Raw genomic sequence first — 19,909 nt, 5'->3', positions numbered from 1 at the left:
TCAAAAGACCCCCCCAAACATCAATGCTGGTTACGAGACTTAATCAACACACAAGACTGTGAAGAGACATACGTCAGAGGGGTTCAATCCACCTCGAGGCCCAAAGACAAACCCTTCAGGTTTCTCACAGATCATACAGAAGGACAAGAGGCCGGCCACTCGCTCTCAGTACATGAGTAAGTGGACCAAGATTTTGCCTCTGGGCTCGCGGTGAGGGGCTTGACCCCCTCACTTGCTCCTTGGACAACGTGTGGTCTTTTTTCCGCACACCTGGCTCTCTCAGGGGTACAGGTGGATACTTGCTGCACTTACTTGGCGGCCTTCGGGGCATACAAAAGCTCACTGGGTCATACCTTCTCAGTGGCCAACTTGGTGGTCAAGGCCCACCTTAAGGACTTGTCCAGACTGTTCCCTCCAGTTCATAGACCCCATCCCATCTGGGACCTGAACGTGGTGCTTGCCGCCTTACAGCGCAAAACATTCGAGCTGGCATCGGATCAGGTGAGTTACACTAAAGGTGCTCCTGCTGGTGGTGCTCACATCTGCATGCAGAATCAGTGATCTGCAGGCGCTGTCGCTGCGCAAACCCTTCACCTGCCACAATGACAAGGTCATTTTGCGCACTCATCCAAACATTTTGGACAAGGTGGTCGCACCGTTCCACTTGAACCAGGAAATCAGTCAGATGCAGAAAGGGCCCTGCATTTCTTGGATTTGAGGAGAGTGCTCACTTTCTACCTCTCCCGGACAAGATCTTTCCAGAGGTCGGAAGCACTGTTTTTCACATTCGGGGGTGTGGCCCCGGCACCAAGGCCTCCATCGCTCTTTGGATGGTTCAGTTCATTTCACAAGCTTATCTGGACCTAGGCAAGATGGTGCCCGCAGGAATTCATGTGCTGGCTGTCAGGGCCAAGGCTACGGCTGTCGCCTTTCAGAGGCATGCTTCTTGGGAAGTCACTAGCAAGGCGGTTATGTGGGCCACTCGTCTGCTTTCTGTAACTACTATTCTCTGGTCACCAGTTCCAGGCAGGATACAGAATTCGGTCAGGCGGTTCTGAGGAACCTTTTTGCTTCTTAAGCATGAGGCAGGTTGTCACAGCTCCACCCATTTATCTTGTTCGATGGAATCAACCACAAGGATGGAGGAAAGGAGATGTAACCTATGAGTAATTAGTTACTCACATAGTGACTAGAGTACTCCTAGTCCTTAGTCCCCTTTCCTCCATACGTCCCACCCATCTTTCCCCGCTAGTATGGCGGGGGCAACATTTTTTAGTATAGCCAGGTATTCAAGCATCCAATAGGTAAAAAGGGGACTGAGGTGAGGCGCCGGAGGGTGGGGCCTTAGGGGCGTTCCCACACCCGGGGCCGCGCGCTATACAAAATTTAAAGGGGTAGCTCACATTTTCACTGCCAAAGGTTCCGGCACCGTCCCCATGTTGGAGGACACCCACAAGTATGGAGGAAAGGGGACTAAGGACTATGAGTACTCTATTCACTACGGTGAGTAACTTAAATTTCTCAAGCAATTGGTATCTTTCATAGATTCACATGGGATCCATCCCACCTACCCCACTTATGGCTTTTCTTGGCTCTTATTGCCACTTTACGTGCGCTATGCCAAATCCGAATATGGCCTCCAGGGGTGGAACTAAAGGAGCCCTTTCTATTGGCTGTGAACAATATGACCCAAAATGACTCAACTAGAGTAACTGCAGTTTTAATTTTTATAAAGTAAACTGCTCTGTTACCAAGGATTCCCATCCTGACTATGGGGAATATTCATACAGCATGTAAATATATGAAAGATATCCTTGCTGGGGAACCAGAGTTACAGGTTAGTAACTTATTTCTTGTAATAAGATTGTAATTTTCATAACTTAGCTGTGTGGTTCTTTTACTTGCCTGTTCTGCTAAGTGTTAGTTGTACTACACAACTCCTTCATCCTTAGTTCAGCCTTGCTGCTTGGTCACGACTATTTAAGTGAGTGGCTTTGCTCATCTGGCGTTGTAAGAAAACTTGCTGACTGTAGGTTGACTTTTCGAAGTCCTGTCCCGGATAAAGGCTATGAAAAACCCTCCTAACAGGGGCATAGGAAGTCTAGCCTGTGGCCCCTCATTATTGCACTAACCGCATATTTACCACACATCCCGTTGTACATGGCGGCAGTAGTGTGTCGAGGGTGTGAGCATGCACGTGAAGTTGTTACTTATGAGTTTGTATGCATGCTTGCAAGGGAGTTGTCTGTGTGGTGTCTCCTATGCTCCCTCCCTCGATCTTTCATTTCACCCCCTCCTCCCCTGTTCAAACCAGACACAACTGATACCACTCTCTCACACTACCTTTGCTGCATTCTCACAAAACACTGTCCGTTTACTCAGGACTCCACTCCACTCTCTCCACTTGTCTCTTGGTCCACCACCGCTCTGCCTGACCTCATCTAAGCGCCTGTCAATCTCCTCTGTGCTCAACTGCACCCACACCCCTTTCCAACACTTCTCCCAGTTCCCATACCCCTCCCTGGTCACATGCTCCTATCAACAACCCTCTGGGTGTTGTCTTCATTTGGAAGGCTTTAAAAGGCTTTTAGCCCCACCCTCTTTAAATGTCCATTTGTTGGATGGCAGCCATGTGCTAATTTTCCTGGTGGCCATCTTCCTGTGCTGGTGAGTGTTGTTCCCCCTTGGTTTGGGCAGGATTTCTGTCTTCACTTCTCCCCTGCAGTTCTTACTCACTCCCCTAGTTTTCTGTTCCGCCATTCCCTTTGGTTTGTTTGGAGTTGGTGGGTCGGGTGTTTGGTGTCTCCTCTCTGTTGGGCAGGAGAAAATCCCAATCCAGTCAATGTTGGGGTCTCGATGGTCCCAGTCTGAGTTTTCTTGTTGCTCCCAAGAGCATTGTGGGATTTGCGGTTCTGAAATAGATGAAAGAACTGTGGCCAGCAGAGAGGCTGGCTGGCATTGTGGAAGGGATAGTGGTACCGTCCGTCACATACAATGCACACTCATATGGGCTGGCCACCATCCTCCCCAACTCCCACCCCGCGTCCGGGATCGGAGCTGGTTCTGGCATGCACCCTATTAGGCCACCTACCCCAGCTCGGGTGGATCCTTATCTTCTCAACACCCCTTCCCCCTGTCATGGTCATGATCTTGACACATTTGACAAACCTACATCGTATGCTGTGGAGAGATCCAACCCTGAGGATGGTATGCTGCTAGAAGAAAGGCAGAGCTAGTGAAACCTCGCTGGGCCAAACAGGAGGCAGGGAGACACCTGGCAGGAGGGTGACACTTAGGGAGATGTATCAGTTTTATGTTTAATCCCACTCTCCTAGTGAGACCCCCAGCACTTTTTGTTGGACTTCTCTTTTCTCTTGTTCTCCTGAATGAGGGGAGCCCCGCCCCACATTCATTATTTTCTGCTCTAACCAGGGCAACTCTGGTTTATGTGTTACTTTTTTTTATGGAGTCTTGCTTTCCTCCAGACCTTATAAAGGCATATGCGATACACTTTTGCAGCACACTGCACCCTATGTGCAGTGTTGTTGGGAGCCCATTGGGTTCTCCTTTTTATATTCTTTCATTGTCCTTAAAAACTACTGTTCTTAAGGATAGGTGGATACTTTTTATCATTCCTAACTTTCACTTTTGAGAGATCAGCACACACCACCTTATGTGGAGTGCCGAGGGGATACCTAGTATCCCCCTTCTTTCTGCTCCTGTAACTTTTTAGTTACAGTAACAACCCTATAGTTATGGCTGGTGGCAGGGGGCGTGTCTACTTACTTTTGTGCAATTTTCCATTGCGGGCTGTACTTACAGCTGCGGTTATGCACAAGAGGGTCACCTATGTTCCAAAATGGTGGCGCCTTTCTTTTTTCGCCATTTCTTGTGTGGTTGTTCTTTCTTAGCCCTTCTGTCATCCTGAGATGGGGAGGTCTGGATGTGAGTTTTGTCTTTGGCAGGAACCCTTTGTGTAGCCCGCAGAGGCTCCAATGTGTCTGCGAGGACAGGAAGCAGGGCAGGGTCCCGAAACTCTGCTATCCTTTGTCTGCTGATGTGCCTGAATGGAACTAGTTCCCACTGGGGGGCTGGCTGTCCTGAGTGGACAGCCACCCGCCCCTTTCTTTAAACTGCAGAGAGTTTGCAGAGGAATGAATGGGAAATCCAGGTAAAAGATGTGGTTCCTGAGGCAGAAGAAAAGTCGACCACTGGAACAGAAGATCCGAAGCAGAAGACAACCAGAGATGTCAGCAAATCCCTTCCAGTAACTCCGATGAGACCACTGCTGTCCTGATCCAGTTTTCAAATCGACAGAGGAGATCCGAAGAGAACGACTCCTTCCCTTTGGCTGGTGGGACCAACTAGCCATTGGACAACCTTCAGAACGAGCCACGCCCCGACGTGCAGTGACCTTCCACAGCTGCAAACCGCCAATACCAGGGGACCTCCGACCCAATTGCAGTGCATCGTCTTCCTGTGAACAAATCCTCCCAGAACCTTTGTCTCTGGAGTTCGCCAGATCCCCATGCCCAAAGTCCTTCCACCAGAGGGCAGGACTGCAGAATCGAGGCTGATTGACCAAGTGATAACCCTTTACTGTAGGAGCTTGTAAACAGGCACCAAAGCTTCAGACTGACGTGGGAGTCCAATGAATTCCTTGCAGAGGGAACTTTCTTGCGACCGTTGCTGCGACATCCCTTTCAGAGTCCCTCCTTTCGTCACCACGACCAAGGAACAGGAGACCGGGTCCACCGCTGCTGCACAGGAAAGAATGAGCTGCATCTTCTTCAATACTCCTAAGGTGCTGTGGGGCTCAAGGTAGTGCTTGCCTCAAGCTAAATTGTCGCTCCTGTGTTACTGGAGTGCCGTATCAGGCGTTTGGGTGTTCTCCAATACGCATTGCCGAGGCCTAAAACATTTGCACCCATAGGGAGTCCTTTCCAAGGTCCCTGATAACTTTTTTTATTCCACTAAAGCATCCTACTTAAACATAATTAAAGTATCCTGTGGAACTTTGCCTTTTCTGCTGCTGCACATGACTTTGCGCCCCTCCCACCCCATCCCAACTGACTCTGATAAACTCTGAACTAGTTAAGGAAGGACTGCTAAAGTATTGGAATCATTGAAAATATTACAAAGTAGTCTATTGCTGTTGCTGGTGCTGAATAGCCTTTTTTTCCTTACAACAGAACATTGTCTGAGTGACTTTAAGAAGTGAATTGATTTATCATTGAACTGTGTTGATGACCGGTGCATTGGTTTACTCACCTAAAAAAGTATTGCTGTAGTTTTCTATTTGTGTTGGTCAGTCTAAATAGTATTTACATACCTGAATATAACTTTGCCTTGTGTATATAAAATAGATGTATATTTTAATATCATTACAAGTGTGTGAGTTCTGTTGGGCTATATGTATTTACTAAGTTCATTGTAATTACCTACAGCTCACATCCTCCTCATAAAATAAGCCTGGCTGCTCTGCCATTCTAACAAACCTTTGGGTAGTACAGACTTATAATAAGAGTTGGAGCCTGTATACCAAGGGATCGTTTTATAGAGCCTCACCTGTTGGTAGAGTTTAGGAAAACCTCCCTGAAAAGGACCCTGAATTGGGTGGTAGTGGGAAGAAATATCTATTAAAGTGAATGCTGATGAAACCAAAGTTCTGGGAAAGTCCTAGCGTGAACGTTGAGCAACCCAGCTATGCATGGTGGATTGGGGAAAAGCAAGTGAAAGTTGGAGAAACCAGAGGTTGAGGTGAATAAATCCGAGACAAGGAACCCAAGAAGCCTGACACCGGTATCAGGTAATAATATTGCGGCACAAATGTCGCTGTTAAAAGAAATTGTGGCAAAAATGCTGTGGTTTGACCTGGTAAAGGTGTACCCCATTATACCATTTAAGGGGAGCGGGGTTGCAGGGGTGTCCCCCGCTTCCCTTAAATGGTATAATGGGTCCGGGGATTGCAGGGGTGTCCCCCGCATCCTTTACATGATTGTGGTGGCAAAACCACAGCATTTTTGCCGCAAGATTTTGTATTCACGGCCATTTTTGCCGCGATTTTAAGACATGGAACCCTGACACCCGGGGGGGGGGGGGGAGTTCTGGCATAACCGCGAAAGCAGGAAGACCGAAGTTGGATACAGGCTGTGAGCATACTCTTCAAGAGCCTTCCCAGGAGAACTTATCTGTTTTGTTAGGTTATGATTTAGCCTCATAAATCCTAATCTCCGAACGTTTGTTGGCAAACTTAGACCATTTGTGTTTGAAAGCTTAGGGTAGTCAGAAGGCTAAAAGACTTCTTAAATCTAGGGATTAGAACTTGGTTGGCTGCGTCTTATGGGTATTGTTTTGCACAGTAGGGTGTCCAAGGAGGGGTAAGGACTATTAAGCACAGGTCAAGAACTATGAGAAGTGGAATGTAGTTGGGTTACACTACTTTGAAGGTGCTAGACATCTGGAGAAACTTTCGGCCTTTGTGTTGACCCATCCTTGACACTGTTTGAGTTGGGAACATCCTTCTTGTGTGCAGACCTTTCCCTGGCGTCTACAGACATTACATCTAAGCCATGCCCAAAACAAATGGTAAACAAATCATCTTGTTCAACCACACTTTAGTGTCACATGTCATTGCTGGGCCTTACCAAATAGTGTCCAAAGGCTAAAACTGGTTTGAAAAGTTGATTTTCTAAATATATTTGAGAAAGGCTTAGAAGAAAATCGGTTTAGGATTTTCAAATTTGTGGTCACCTTTTGACCTGCATGTATTTGCCAGTTGAATACCTTGCAAGGGCTGACATACATAAGGCTTGTTTGTACTAGGAATTTAAGGTCCATTTACTCTTACAGGTGCAGATAGTGAAGCAGCTGACTCTAGATCGCAGCATCCTCCCAAAGGATATCGCCATCCTCACGCCGTACAATGCACAGGTGGGGGAGATCAACCAGTGCTTACAGAAGGAAGGCCTCCATGGCATCAACGTCTGCACCATCATGAAAAGCCAAGGTGAAAACTGAGTGGGAGTAGCACTGCTTGGACCTATTGTGGGGGTTGGCTAAACTGGTGAAATTGACATAGGTTTAAATGGGAGCTGGTGTCAAGGGGAGGTGGTGGATAGAAGTAGAGCATGAACAAATTGTGTGGCCCGGGCATAAGCTGCATAAATGGGAGGGGGGAGAAAAAGGTTGTGGGAGACAATATTTAGAGTGATGATTTAAAGTTAGAGAATGGTGCACATTCTAGTACACATGATCAAATCAGTTTCAAGGTATTGGAACCTTTATGAACATTACAGCACCAAACATGAGTGAAGTAGTCTTTTCCTCAGTCTGGTGTTCATGGTGTTAGAAAGACCAATCCACAACTAGGTAACCTGCTTTCCTTCTAGCCCTCCTCGCTCTCAGTGGCTAAGGTGGAGTAGCCAAGGCTACCTTCTTAGAAGGGGAGGATGGTAGTCGGTCATGTAAATTCTTCATACCATACAGTAAGGTAATCTTCACACAACCTATTAGCCAAAACATTGTTCTTTACTGTGCAGAAGAAAGCTTGATGCAGCAATATTGAAATGAGTTCCGCTCAGTGTTTTAGGATGTGACCCTGGCAAGTTGGGGTGACTGGGAAGAAGTGAGGGTAAACTGGGACATTTTGGTGACCCAGAAGGCTCCCCACCAGGAAGGGCGACTTTAACATTACCACGATTGATTCTGGACCGTAGGACATTTGGGTCTGGTGCAGCTTTATGGTAGCCAAGAACACAGGTGTGCAGCAACCAGGCAGTCATTCAGTCATGCAGGTCAGGAAAGCCTGAGGTTCTTGGTCAATGTTTATTTAATTTCATTGTCATTTGGAACAGTAGGTCTTTGGCTCTACCTGTTACCAGTCCTTGGTTGTGAAGTGCTCTTGCCTCTGCCAGGAAAAGCAGCAAGTTGTCTTCTAGGAGAAAGGGCTCTTGTAGGCTTGTAAGCCAGCTGGTCCTGCCATGTCTTTGGAAGGGGACACTGAAAAGGCTAGAATCCGCAGATCCGAACAGCATTTTGTCTGTTTGTACGATCAATGGGAGATTGCCTCACCAGGGCTTCCACAGGGTCTTCTGCAGTTTCATGTTTGGGTACATAGCCTGTGTAACATAGCTGATTCAGACTTTCATCACCATTACATACCATTACATAGTTATTTCAGGGTTTACAAGCTGGAGAAATCTTGCGTGAAACACTATTAAAACACTATTAGTCTGCGTCTTGGTGGTTCAAAAGTTGACCCAGTGATTGACAAAGTTTTGGAGCAGATACTCTGATTCCAATCACAATCGTGCCTCCTTTCAAACATTTGACGGGCAACAGATCTTTGGGGATGGGGTTGGGGCTGAGTAAAGTTTGAATATGGTGACCAAGGGCCACCACATTCACTTTCTCAGGCAAACACACAGGATCTGAATTCATCTTTGAATACAGACAACTATTCACATACACACCAGATCTGGTCTTGGCTAACCCTTCCCCATGCACTGTGGGCACACAAGTATATGTAGCCAGATATGAGCAAATCTGGATCCTGTTGGACAAAGGAAGTCCAGTTTAGCTGTGGAACTCTCAACGTTTCTGCCAGGGTCGTCAGGTTACTAATCCTTTAAGCTCTTTACTTGCAAGTGCCTAGGCAACTTGCAACAAGTCTTTCTGCCCTAGTCTTCTCTGGCTTCCATAGCTAACCCGAGCAAGGCTCCTTCCCCTAGGCAGACCCTGGGTACCTTTTGGGCACTCTTACCCCTCCGACCCCCCACAGGACCCTCCCCCAACCCACTTAAGTTCTCTCTGGGAGCACAACAATGTTGCACACTCCATGGGGCCTTGGATGAGTACTTCTAAGGGAAAAAGGTTGGTAAACAGTACAGGACGAGCACAATGATTATGGATCTCAAAGCTGTAGCCACCTATCAAGATTTTTGACCTACCACTTCTAGTGCATATACATGCTTTGTGAAGCTCATTTTCTTTTTTAGATCCCTCCATTATGCCTTCAGTGATGGGAGGCTTTCTAATGCCAGGCACCAGGGGACCTGAGGCATTGTCATAGACATAGAAAAGAAGGCGGTAAATCTTCATTTTCACAGACACTCTCTTGGGGACACTTTTTCAAAGCCCCATGTGAGTGGTGTGAAACTATCTTAAGTGCAAGACAGGGTTTGACCAAGAGATGGACAAAGGTCAGTGAGGGGTAGCAATGACATATCAGTTTTGGTTTAATTCCAAAGAGGTAAGATGGCTGGTGTATAGGTGTGTTTAGTGCCAGTAGATAACCCAAGAAAGTACAGTACACAAGTAGGCTGCAAAAAATGCACTTTTTCTTTTTTTTTAAAGGCACAATTAAGTACTATACGTTTAGGACACATCACGCAGTAAAAACAATCCAACTTTAAAAGTAATAGGGTCTTCATAGAAACCCTAAAGGTAAGTGGTACAGACATTTTCTTTTTTCAGCTTTCCCTCCATTAAATTTAATGGGAACAACATATCTGTCTATTTTGGAATCCTGGCTGACTAAAGAGGGTACGAAAAGCCTTTTTCCCCAGCATGGGGTCTTACATGGATTCACATGCTATGAATATTCCCCGCCAGGCTGGTGTTAAGACTGATTTTCTATACTCTGGCCTGGTGGACAGATGTATAGAAGGCCAACGTATATTGTGACAGGGACAAATCTGGGATCTGTAGCCAAACCAGTTCAAGGTAGCAAGGCGAGTGGTATAGGCTAAGCCTGAAGAGGTGGTGAACTTGTAAAGGGTCCACAATGAGTACACAGAGTGAAACAGTCAACAAACACACTTAGACTAACAGGTATAAAAATACTTCTTTACTTATGGCCAAAATAAACTGTGAAAAAAGACTACGAACAGGTAATAATATCACACAACATTAACATTATGATACATATACACAATCACTAGAGTAGAGCAAAACACATATCAAACCCCTGAAAAGGAAGGTACAGATTAGTATTAGCACTACAAATCCACAGAGAATACATTCTAAATTCAGAAGCCCATGCCTAAAATGCATGGGGCCTTGTGCCCAAAAGTTCAGCAAAGTTCCCCACAGTTTGTGAAGCTGGAAAAATGAAAGTAGGATGTCTGGGGTCCAGTGAACAGTTCCAATGGTTATGGGACTAGTTAATCTGATTAACAAACATGCTCCCAACTTCGGAGTGCTTGTATGAACAAGCAGTGGCAAAGCCAAAGTAATACAAAAGTTCTTAAAAGTTACCAAACTTTTAAAAGGGAGTTAGGGGTGCAGGTAATTATCGCTATAACTCACCCCCCATACTCCGATTCTTCATGAGACTTGGCAGGTTGGTTGAAGACAGTCCAAGGTCGCTTTTTCCGCCATCAACCTCAGCCATTGATTCCCAGGGGTTGCAGGTTTGGAGCAGTTCTCCTGTCAGTGTCTAATGCTGGTGCAAGGTTTCCCAGTTGAAGAATGCAGCAGAACGCATTGCATGGCCCCTCTCAGGACAGGAATGGATGCAGGTAAGCAGTTTCCGACAACAGCCACCAATGCATGGCGACGCAAAGGGATTCACTAGCCACGGTCTGACTATCTCAGGTCCCCTTGATGCTAGGAGCATGAAATCCTGCAGAGCTAAGTCTTGTTGCACAAGCTGGGGATCCCCCAAGTTCTAGGTCGGAATTACGTCTGCAGTGCAGTAGCCCAAACTCAGAGCTGGTCAGCCACGGGTCAGTTCTGGGGCGCTTCCTAAGGCTCTTCTTTGCAGGACTCTGAGATGACGTCGAGAATGGATGTTCCCTCCACTCCAAGGGTCGCAGCTCTTTCACAAGACTGCTGGAGATCTTCCACAGGACAGGGCTCTACCAGGGCAGCAGCAGAAGTTGGTTGCCATGCCTTCTTCCGACGGGTCCTCAGTTTCCTCGCAGGTCTTGTCACTGGACGGGAGTTTTTGCTTCTTCAATTTCTTCCAGGATCTCTCTATTGTGGGTGCAGGGGTCCTCATCTTATCCTAAAAGCCAGGTAAGAGCTGGAACTCCCACTAGCCAATGACAGATCTACCACACACAAACCCCAGCAGTGCACTGGCGGGAAAACTCATGCATACCACTCAGACACCCTGTCACCAGTTTGTGGATTGGGACCAGACAGTCCCAGCCCACTTCCTGGCAGCAAACACACATAGCCCTCCAGTAGCCCGCCAAAAGTTGCTTTGCCGGGCTCTGGAACTCCATATAATGATTTTTCTGGCCTCACAGGACAAGAAGAAGGCTAAAAGACAAGATGGCCAAATGACAAGCGAAAACCCTTGTGGCATGGCCATGTCTGACCACTAGCACAGTTAGTAGCCAAGCACGGTAAACGCAGGCTAAAACGAAATGTACCAAAAAATTGTAAAAAGTCACTGCTGCTACCAGCTTGACTATTTAGCACACCTAGAGTAACCCGAAATTCTCTAAGTGTTAGTCTAGGGCCAAACAAAAAGTGTACCCCATTGTACTGCATTGTAAGATGCTTTGTACAATGATAAAAGTTACCACAAGTAATAAAAAGTTATTACAAGTAGTAACAAAGTAACTATACTAAGGGAATCAATGTTTCCCAATACTGACAGCCTGAAGGGCATGTCGGTTTCCCCATGACAGATGAGAAAAAAGTCAATACAGTGAAGCTTAAGGCTTCACTGCACTGTCAAAAGAGCAGGTCAGATGCAAAAAGAAAAGAAAAAAGTTAGGGGCTCCATAGAAATGGAAGGAAAGATGCAGGAAAAAGGAATCTTTCCTAACAGCTGGGAATCCTCAGTAAAATAAAGTAGTTCAGCTATAAACTTAAAACTGCATGGTCACTTGAATAGCCTATTGCTGTCTCTTTGGGTCATACTACTCCATCCAACAACATTTGTCCTCCTAAGCTCCACCCCTGGTGGCCATCTTCGGATTTGTATTGCACGTTTTCGTGTTTGGAGTCCTCAAGTTTCGCTCCTCGACTGTCTCGAGTATTTTGCCTATTTTTTGATCGTTTTTTTTGTTCCCGATTTCTTTCAGTAAGTCACTGTTGTGACTTGTCGGCAGCAGGGATCCATTGCCAGGCTTGATCCCACCGTCCGTCGGATCGCTATGCCGTGTGAGGCCGCAAACCAAGTTTTGGGCCTAGTACACGTGCCATGTCAGAGGTTGAAAAGAAGAGTCTCTTCAAAGCTTCTTCTAGATGTGGTCAGAAGAATGTCTTCATCGAGGACCGCCACCAAAAGTGCATTTACTGCCTACACCCAGAGCACGATGTGGAGGAGATGCCCCATTTACCAGTCTTTCTCCACTAAGAGGAGGAAGTATCGCCATCAGAGACTGGTCTCGTGGCTGGACGAAGGTAAGGCCTTTTACTCTGTGTCTGTGCACAGTCATGCCTCTGCCAGGGGTAGCAAGCCCAAAGATGGTACTCCCTCTGGCAAGAGGTCGAGATCCTCTGAAGACGCTTCCAAGGTGGAAGGTACCTAAAAAGGCTAACTCATTTCACGCTCCGATTTCTTCGCTGACAAGCACCACGGCTTCTGTCATCTGGATCAGCGACTTGCATGAAGGGCACCCTGTCTTCGGAGGGCCGCAGTTCATCCACTCCATCACCGTCAACCCTGTTGATGAAATAAGTTCATCATCGTCTGCAGCGTCGGCAACCCCGAAGACTTCATCATCGACAACACCAAAACCGCTGTCGAAATAGTCATAATTGCCGACGAAGATTCAGTCTGTGACAGTAGACAACCCAGTCTGCAACGCCGGTGGCACCGGTCACCTCTAAAGGCACCATCTCAACGGTCATGACCGCAATCTCAAGGGTAGCATTGCCTCGAAGGCCTGCTGGGTCTGGTCCATCCAGACTACCTTGTCCAGGTGTGCCTGTGTTAGGCACCTTCCATAGAGGTTTTAGCAGAGAGAGGGAGGCACCTCCAGATCTCTTTTCTACCAAAGCCCACAAGGTTCCCCTCATCTGCCTGCCAGATCCCCGGTGAAGCCTCCCATGGTCATGTCTCCAGCTCCTGTCTCCGCTCCTGCCATCCTGTCAGAGGAGAATGAAGTCTTTCAAGAAGCCGGCTCACACAATTTGGAGGGTGGTGTTGGCCTGCTTTGAATAAACCGGCCCATCGGCCTGTGGAACGGCTACAACCTGCTCGCCCTAAGAGCCCTTGGCCTCATGCACCAACCTTGACTCCTCAGACTGTGAGCGATTTATTGCCAAGCGATGTTTCTTTGGACGTTTTGTCAACTCTCCACACTCTACTGCCTGTGGCTCCTGTGGTTCCGGGCCTAGCTCCTGTGGCCAGTTCACCAAGAACGCCTCAGCCCCACCTGGCACCACCTTCTCCAGTGCCTGCAATCCCACAGCCAACTCCTGTTCCACGGCCCTCTATAGTGGAGGAGTTGGTCCTGACTGGAACAGGCCCTAATATGGACACCAACCCGGATACAGATGGTACCCAGGGTACGGATGAGTTTGAGGACTACGTCCATGCAGACAGTGATCCCCTAGATGTAGACCTACCATCTAGGGGCTTTCCCCCGGATGAAGTGGGATCTTTCCAGGGGATTATTTCCTGAGCGGCCAAGCTTTCAACCTGGTTCCAGAGGAAAAGAGGGATTATTTTTCCAGCACGGTGAATCCTCCCAAAAGACTGTGGTCTCAGTCCCGCTTCTATATGACGTCTGTGAGTACTGGCTGCTGGTGATGCAAAAGCCCTTTTCCACACCTACTAAAAAGCAGAGGCTGGAGAAGAAATAGAGGGCCCTGCAAACTGCTTCTAAATTTCCTCAGATGCTATCCAACACCGGACTCTGTAGTCTCGGCTGCTGCAAGGAAGAGGTTGTCTAATCCTTCATCGTCTTGCTCAGTCTCGCCTGATCTGGAGAGAAGTAAGCTGGATGTTGCAGGGAAGCGGATAACCGCCACTACAGCCTCTACAGTCAAGGCCACAAACAACGTTGCCATCTTTGCACGCTACGACAGAGGACTCGGGTACAAGTTGGGACCCATCCTCGATTTCCTGCAAGAGGACAAGAAATCAAAGGCTATGGCCATCTTTGAGGCAGGGGAAGTGGCATCTGACCATGCAATCACGGTTGCGCTTGACATTGCCGACACAGGTTTCCAGCAGATTGGCAACTGGGTCGCCCTATGCCATCAAGGTTGGCTGACAGCCACACATTTCAGGGAGGACGTCCAAGCCAAGGTGGTCAACATGCCTTTCGACAGGGATAACCTTTTTGGCAAAGCAGTGGACAAGTCTCTTTTTACCATGAAGATGGACACAGAGGTGGCACATTCTGGGCACGCTGCTTCAGAGAAGGCAGACCCCTTTGCTCCCAAAAAGGGAAGGTCTCCTGGACTTCCAAGGTGCTCAGCCCTTCCTACCGTCGGCCCTCCTGCTCCACTGCTCAGGAGGCAAATAGAGGCTGTTCCCAGGCCTACAGGGGAGGTACCCAGCGTTGTCGTCCGCAAGCCACCAGGACGCAGAAGGAAGCCTGACCAGGCCCAGCCCCTGAGACAACACTTCAGCACCCGAGTGGGAGGCCGGCTATCTCAGTTTGTCGACATGTGGCACAACGTCTCCACGGACAAATGGGTGCTTGATGTCCTCGAGCAGAGACACTCTCTGGAGTTCCAAGACCATTGCTCCCTGCATTCCTCCCGTGATAAGACAAGAACAGCACGGAGCCCAACTCGTCAAGGAAGTTCAGGCAATGCTGCTGAAAGAGGCAATAGAACTGGTCCCTCTGCACCTCCGGGGCTCAGGAGTATACTCCAGATACTTTCTGGTTCGCAAGAAGTCAGGCGGGTGGAGGCCCATCCTGGACTTGCGTCGTCTCAACATATTCTGAAAGTCCCAGAAATGTAGGATGGTCATGTTACAGCATGTGCTCAGCTAACTGGAAGAGGGAGATTTTCTGGCGACGCTGAATCTGGAGGATGCATATTTCCACATCCCCATTCACCCAAAACATTGTTAGTTCCTAAGATTCGTAGCCCAAGGAAGACCTTACCAATTCAAGGCGCTACCCTTTGGCCTCAAATCGGCCTGAGCGTGTTCACCAAATGCCTAACTCCAATGGCGGCGTTCTTTTGGCAGAAGGTAGTGTAGGTGTATACATACCTGGACGATTGGCTGGTCCGGTCTCGTTATCACGCCCAGGCGGCGCAACATATAGCAGAGACGGTCCAGACTTGAACCTCTCTGGGATTCTCCATAAACGATCCCAAATCTTGCATGGTGCCATCCCAAGACGCTCTGTTACTGGGGGCCTGACTCAACAGTCTCGTGCCTGCTGGCCCCATCAGAGGAAAGATTACTTGCCATCCTAGGGAAGGTCTGAAGGCAATCCATCGGAATGGCAACGGTCTGGTCCATCAAATCCCTGTTGGGGATGATGTGCTTGTGCATCGATCTGGTTCCTTATTGCAGACTACATATGAGTCCACTTCAGGAGTTCCTGGACGCCAGGTGGAAGCAGATCTCTGGCTCATGGAGCAACAGGATAGCCCTCAATCAAGCTTTCTGCCAAACCCTGCACTGGTTGTCCACGGTATCTGGACTTTCCATCAAAAAATTATTCATCGAATACCTTTCCATCAAAAATTATTAATTGAATTGTCTTTCCATCGAAAAGCATATTCATTGAATAATTTTCAATAGTTAATTTCGATGGATAATTAGGGTTGGGGGTAGGGTTAGATTTAGGGTTAGATGTAGGGTTACATTAAGGGTTAGATTAAGGGTTAGGGTTGGTTTAGGGTTCGAGTTAGGGCTAGGGTTAGGTTTAGGGTTGGAGCTGGGGTTAGGGTTGGGTTAGGGTTAAGGGGAGTGTGCGTGGGGGTTAGGGGGGGCTGGTGGGGGAATCCACCACCCCAATATACAATAAACAATAAAACGTTACAAGGAGCTGGCCAGGTCCGAAATTTCAGCACTGGACAGCTCCATGTAATGTTTTAACGTTACAAAAAATGCATTGAAATGCAATTTTTTACATTTTAAAGTACATATCCATCTAAACGTGTCCATTTATATATTCGATGGACTGGTTTCGATGGAAATGCACTTTTACATGTAAAAGATAGCATTTCGATGCAATGGCATTCGATGGATTTCCATCGATGGATTTGCATTTTGATGCATTTCCATTGATGGAAAGACCATAAACCGTTGTCCACTCACCCTCACATCTCGCAGGGAGCTCCCTTCAGTACCCCTGTGCATCAGGAGACTGTCACAACCAGCGCTTTACTTGAAGGTTGGGGCGCCCACATGGGCCAGCTATAAGCCAGAGGCCTCTGGCTCCAGGAGGAGAAGGTGTTGCATATCAACATCCTGCAACTATGGGCAGTTTTCTGGCCTCTCGTCTTTCAAGCCTCAGCTCTTGGGAAAGGTGGTCAGGGTCTTCACGGACTAAACAACCACCAAGAAGCAGGGCGGGATGAGGTCGCCCATCCTCTCGCTGTAGGCACAGAACCTGTGGCACTTGGCCATCGCTCATCGAATGTTTCTAGTCCGGTTCCACCTAGCAGGCATTCAAAACACCATTGCAGACTCAGCGGCGAGCTGCGCTCTTGCCATGAGTGGGAGCTCCAGCAAGCTGAAGCCTCAGATCTTCGCGAGTGGGTCCAGCCTCAGATCAACCTGTGTGTGACCGTGGCCAATACCAAGGGCCAGCAGTTTGCCAGATCCTCATGCAAGGAGTCTGGGGGGACAGTTTTTCGTTCCCATGGGACGGCCTATTCCTTTATGCATTACTGCCAACTTCCCTGCTCCTACGTGTGATCAATACGTTCAAACTATCCCACTGAAAGATGATCCTCATTGCACCGGCATGGCCCAGACAGATCTGTACTCAGACCTTCTCCACATGTCAGTGGTTCTGGCCATCAAGCTGCCTATCACGTTTAGACTGATGAGACGCACTGACCTGAGGTTGATGGTATTCCTGTTGCTGGTAGAGTTATCCCCGACTCTGTCAGATCTCTGGATGGTAACAGATGATCGTGCAGAAAAAATGTATGGTTCTCCGATCTTCTATGTGCCATGTGGAAGGAAGTTCTGGCAGATATGAGGAGTGAGAAGCCGCTCCTTATGATGTCATCTGGCATTTAAATTCCTGGAGGATAAAGAAGGATAAAGGGGACAAGTTGGTACCATACAGGTGTAGGAATTCCAAGGGCATGAAGAAATGGATTCCCAGGGGTATAGTGGTGAGGAGAGCAGGACAAAAGCTAGAATGTTCAGAGCTCTCTGTTAAAAGAGTTATATGTCAAATGCAAAGAGAAAGTCACTGAGGGTGTGGAGCGCAGGGTAAGATGTCAGGAAGGAATGTTATTGGTGAGACCTAGAAAGCGAGAAGCATGAGTAGTAGAGAAAGTATGGGAGAAGGCAGTACACAAGGACCGCGTTATGGAGGAGGTAGCTGCAACAGCGAGCTGAACGTGAAGAGAGCATGTATCTATGGCAGCAGGATCAGCGGTAGGACGTGACAAGCACATTATGTGTTAGGGGGTGCGCAACAGAAGTAGCAGAGAGCACAGAGCATAAGCAGATGAAGGCCCGCTGCACATATGAAGATGGGAGAGGCGAGAAAGGTTTAGGAAGGGGGCGAAAGGAATGCGCAAGGTGCGCGAAAAGGGAGAGGATGCCATTTCGGAAGGCAGCTGAGTACAGAAGGGAAAGCTGGGAAAGAAATATGTTAGTTCGGGTGAATAAGTTCTTCAGAAATCCAGCTCGGATCAGCAGTCTTTGAAGCAGACACTCGAGCGAGGCAGCGTTGCACAGGGCCACCTGTAAAGTAGCGACACAGCGCTCTGCTGGATTCACAAGTTTAAACAGGGGCAGTCTTAGTCAGAATTCCTCTCTGGCCTGCCTGTCCAGTTTTGTAATAAGACCATTCTCGACGGCCATTTTAGGGGTAATGATGACATACATGGTTGGGTTTTAGTCTCTATTTATCCCACATATTCCAGGTCTTCGGGCATTTCCTGACACTGCCTCCTCTTACGGACCTGTTATCCGAAAAGGAGGGGCAATCCTGTACCACAACCCAGCGTCACTGAACCTGTTGGCCTGGCTCCTGCAGCCTTAGAATTTTGGCATTTCTTGCTACCGTTTGTATGCAAGAAGATGTTAGCTAAGGCCAGGGCTCTGTCCAAACGAGCATGCTACAAACCCAAGTGGAAGCGCCGCAACTTCTGCCTTACCTGCTCTCGCTGGCTAAAACTGGCCTTACTCAAGCGTCCATGCATCCATCAAATGGCACATAGCAGCGATATCCCGGTTTCTGATGCTTGTGTATCTGCTTAGAATCACATGCTGTACATATAGTCTGACATCTAGTGGTAATCGTGGAGTATTGCATCTTCTTTTCAAGATCGAAAAGGGACTTCGACATGGGCGTGACTGTAACACTATCCCTAACGTGATGTGTAGTGCACCCAAAATACTTCACGCGTCAAGGTCCCATTGATTGTTTTTTTTCTGCCTGTCTAGTTGGTCGCACAAATGCAGAGCTCATAAGAGTTAATATTTATGATCCAATTCTTAAGTGGTTCGCACTTACCCTCTCAGCGGCTGCTTGATGGCTACTCTACGCTTCATCCTGCCTCGCCGTGATCCTTTTGTGACCACTCAGCGACTGATTTCCATTTGCCTCTGACCTCCGGCACAGCCTCACAGTAGGGAGAGTGGGGCTTTGTTATTACTTACTTTCTCTCTAGAATGCCTTTTCTTTACCCCTCCTCTTTTCTTTGTTCTGGCTGTCGTTTCCCTTTGATATGGAGAGGACACCTTTTAAATTCTGCCTGTCTTGCAGCGGCCAGTGGGACAATCTAGTGGTTGTCTCTACAGCACTCGTTCCGTCATTGCAGTGGTGGTCAAAGGAAAACCTCCTGCAGGGGAAACCCTTTACCACCCCCGCAGTAGAGGCCACTCTCACCACGGACGCATCTCTGTAGGGGTGGGGAGCTCACCTCCTTCAACAGACAGCGCACAGCGTGCATCCCCATCAGCAGCATCCAATCACATCAACCTGTTGGAACTACTTGCAGTGTTCAAAGTCCTGAAAGCCTTCCAAGCACACCTGCAGGGGAAGGCAGTTATTGTCCTTACAGACAGCACCACGCCATGTAATGTCTGTACAAACAGGGGCGCACTCACTCTCCAGGGCTATCCAAACTGTCCCAGAACATTTTGAAGTGGGCACTCAAAACACATGTTCCTACTATCACATGTTCAGGGGAACACAATCTTCTGGCAGATGTGCTCAGCAAAGACTTGCACCTACCCGTAGAGAAAGTGTGGGGATTGCAAGAGCACATTCTACACAATGTCTTTGCCGAAAGGGGTTTTCCAGACATCGACTTGTTCGCAACTCTGGAGAACACCCAATGCCTAGATTACACCTCCAGGAACCCACAGGGATTTGTCTTTATACTGTGCCTTATTTTATTTATTGTGCATTTGTTAGGCGCATATACGACAAGCAAATTGTGTTTCTAATCGCCCACATGGCAAGGGCGGGAACATGGGATTGAAACGCAATATACAATGGAGGAAAAAGATGAACCTACTAGGCTTTGTGAGTATTCAGAACGTGCAAGTGCAGAGTGAGGAGGGAGTCGGGGTTAGTACTGCAATGTCTGTGCTCCTGCGTGAGCAGCAGTTGTAAGTGCGAGGTACAGTAAGTGCTAGGAAGCTTTAGCTGCAGGAAGTGGGTAAGTGCAAGCCTACAGTGGGGTAGGCCAGTGAGTTCCGAGGCAAGTGCTGTTTGTAGGCAGAAGCTAAAGGGATTGTGTGTGAGAGGCCAGGGTCCTGAGGACACATAAGGGCCCATGTCACCAATCGTAGCAACTGTGAAGTTAGCAGAGGAGGGAGGAAGGGAAG

The 19,909-nt window shown here is 48.0% G+C and overlaps 1 protein-coding gene across 1 annotated transcript in view; it reads left to right on the top strand.

The window, feature by feature from the left end:
• LOC138580390 (3'-5' exoribonuclease HELZ2-like) overlaps window positions 1-19,909 on the top strand; it is a 957,207-nt gene that overhangs the window by 904,493 nt on the left and 32,805 nt on the right. Inside the window, exon 18 of the mRNA XM_069650902.1 lies at window positions 6,853-7,009. Coding sequence (XP_069507003.1) covers window positions 6,853-7,009 — 157 coding nt within the window. The remainder of the gene's footprint in view (window positions 1-6,852; window positions 7,010-19,909) is intronic.

Source organism: Ambystoma mexicanum, chromosome 3p (assembly GCF_040938575.1).
Source record: "Ambystoma mexicanum isolate Mex_15411 chromosome 3p, UKY_AmexF1_1, whole genome shotgun sequence".
In the NCBI taxonomy this organism is placed as follows: domain Eukaryota; kingdom Metazoa; phylum Chordata; class Amphibia; order Caudata; family Ambystomatidae; genus Ambystoma; species Ambystoma mexicanum.
This window is presented reverse-complemented; position numbering and strand designations above follow the sequence as displayed.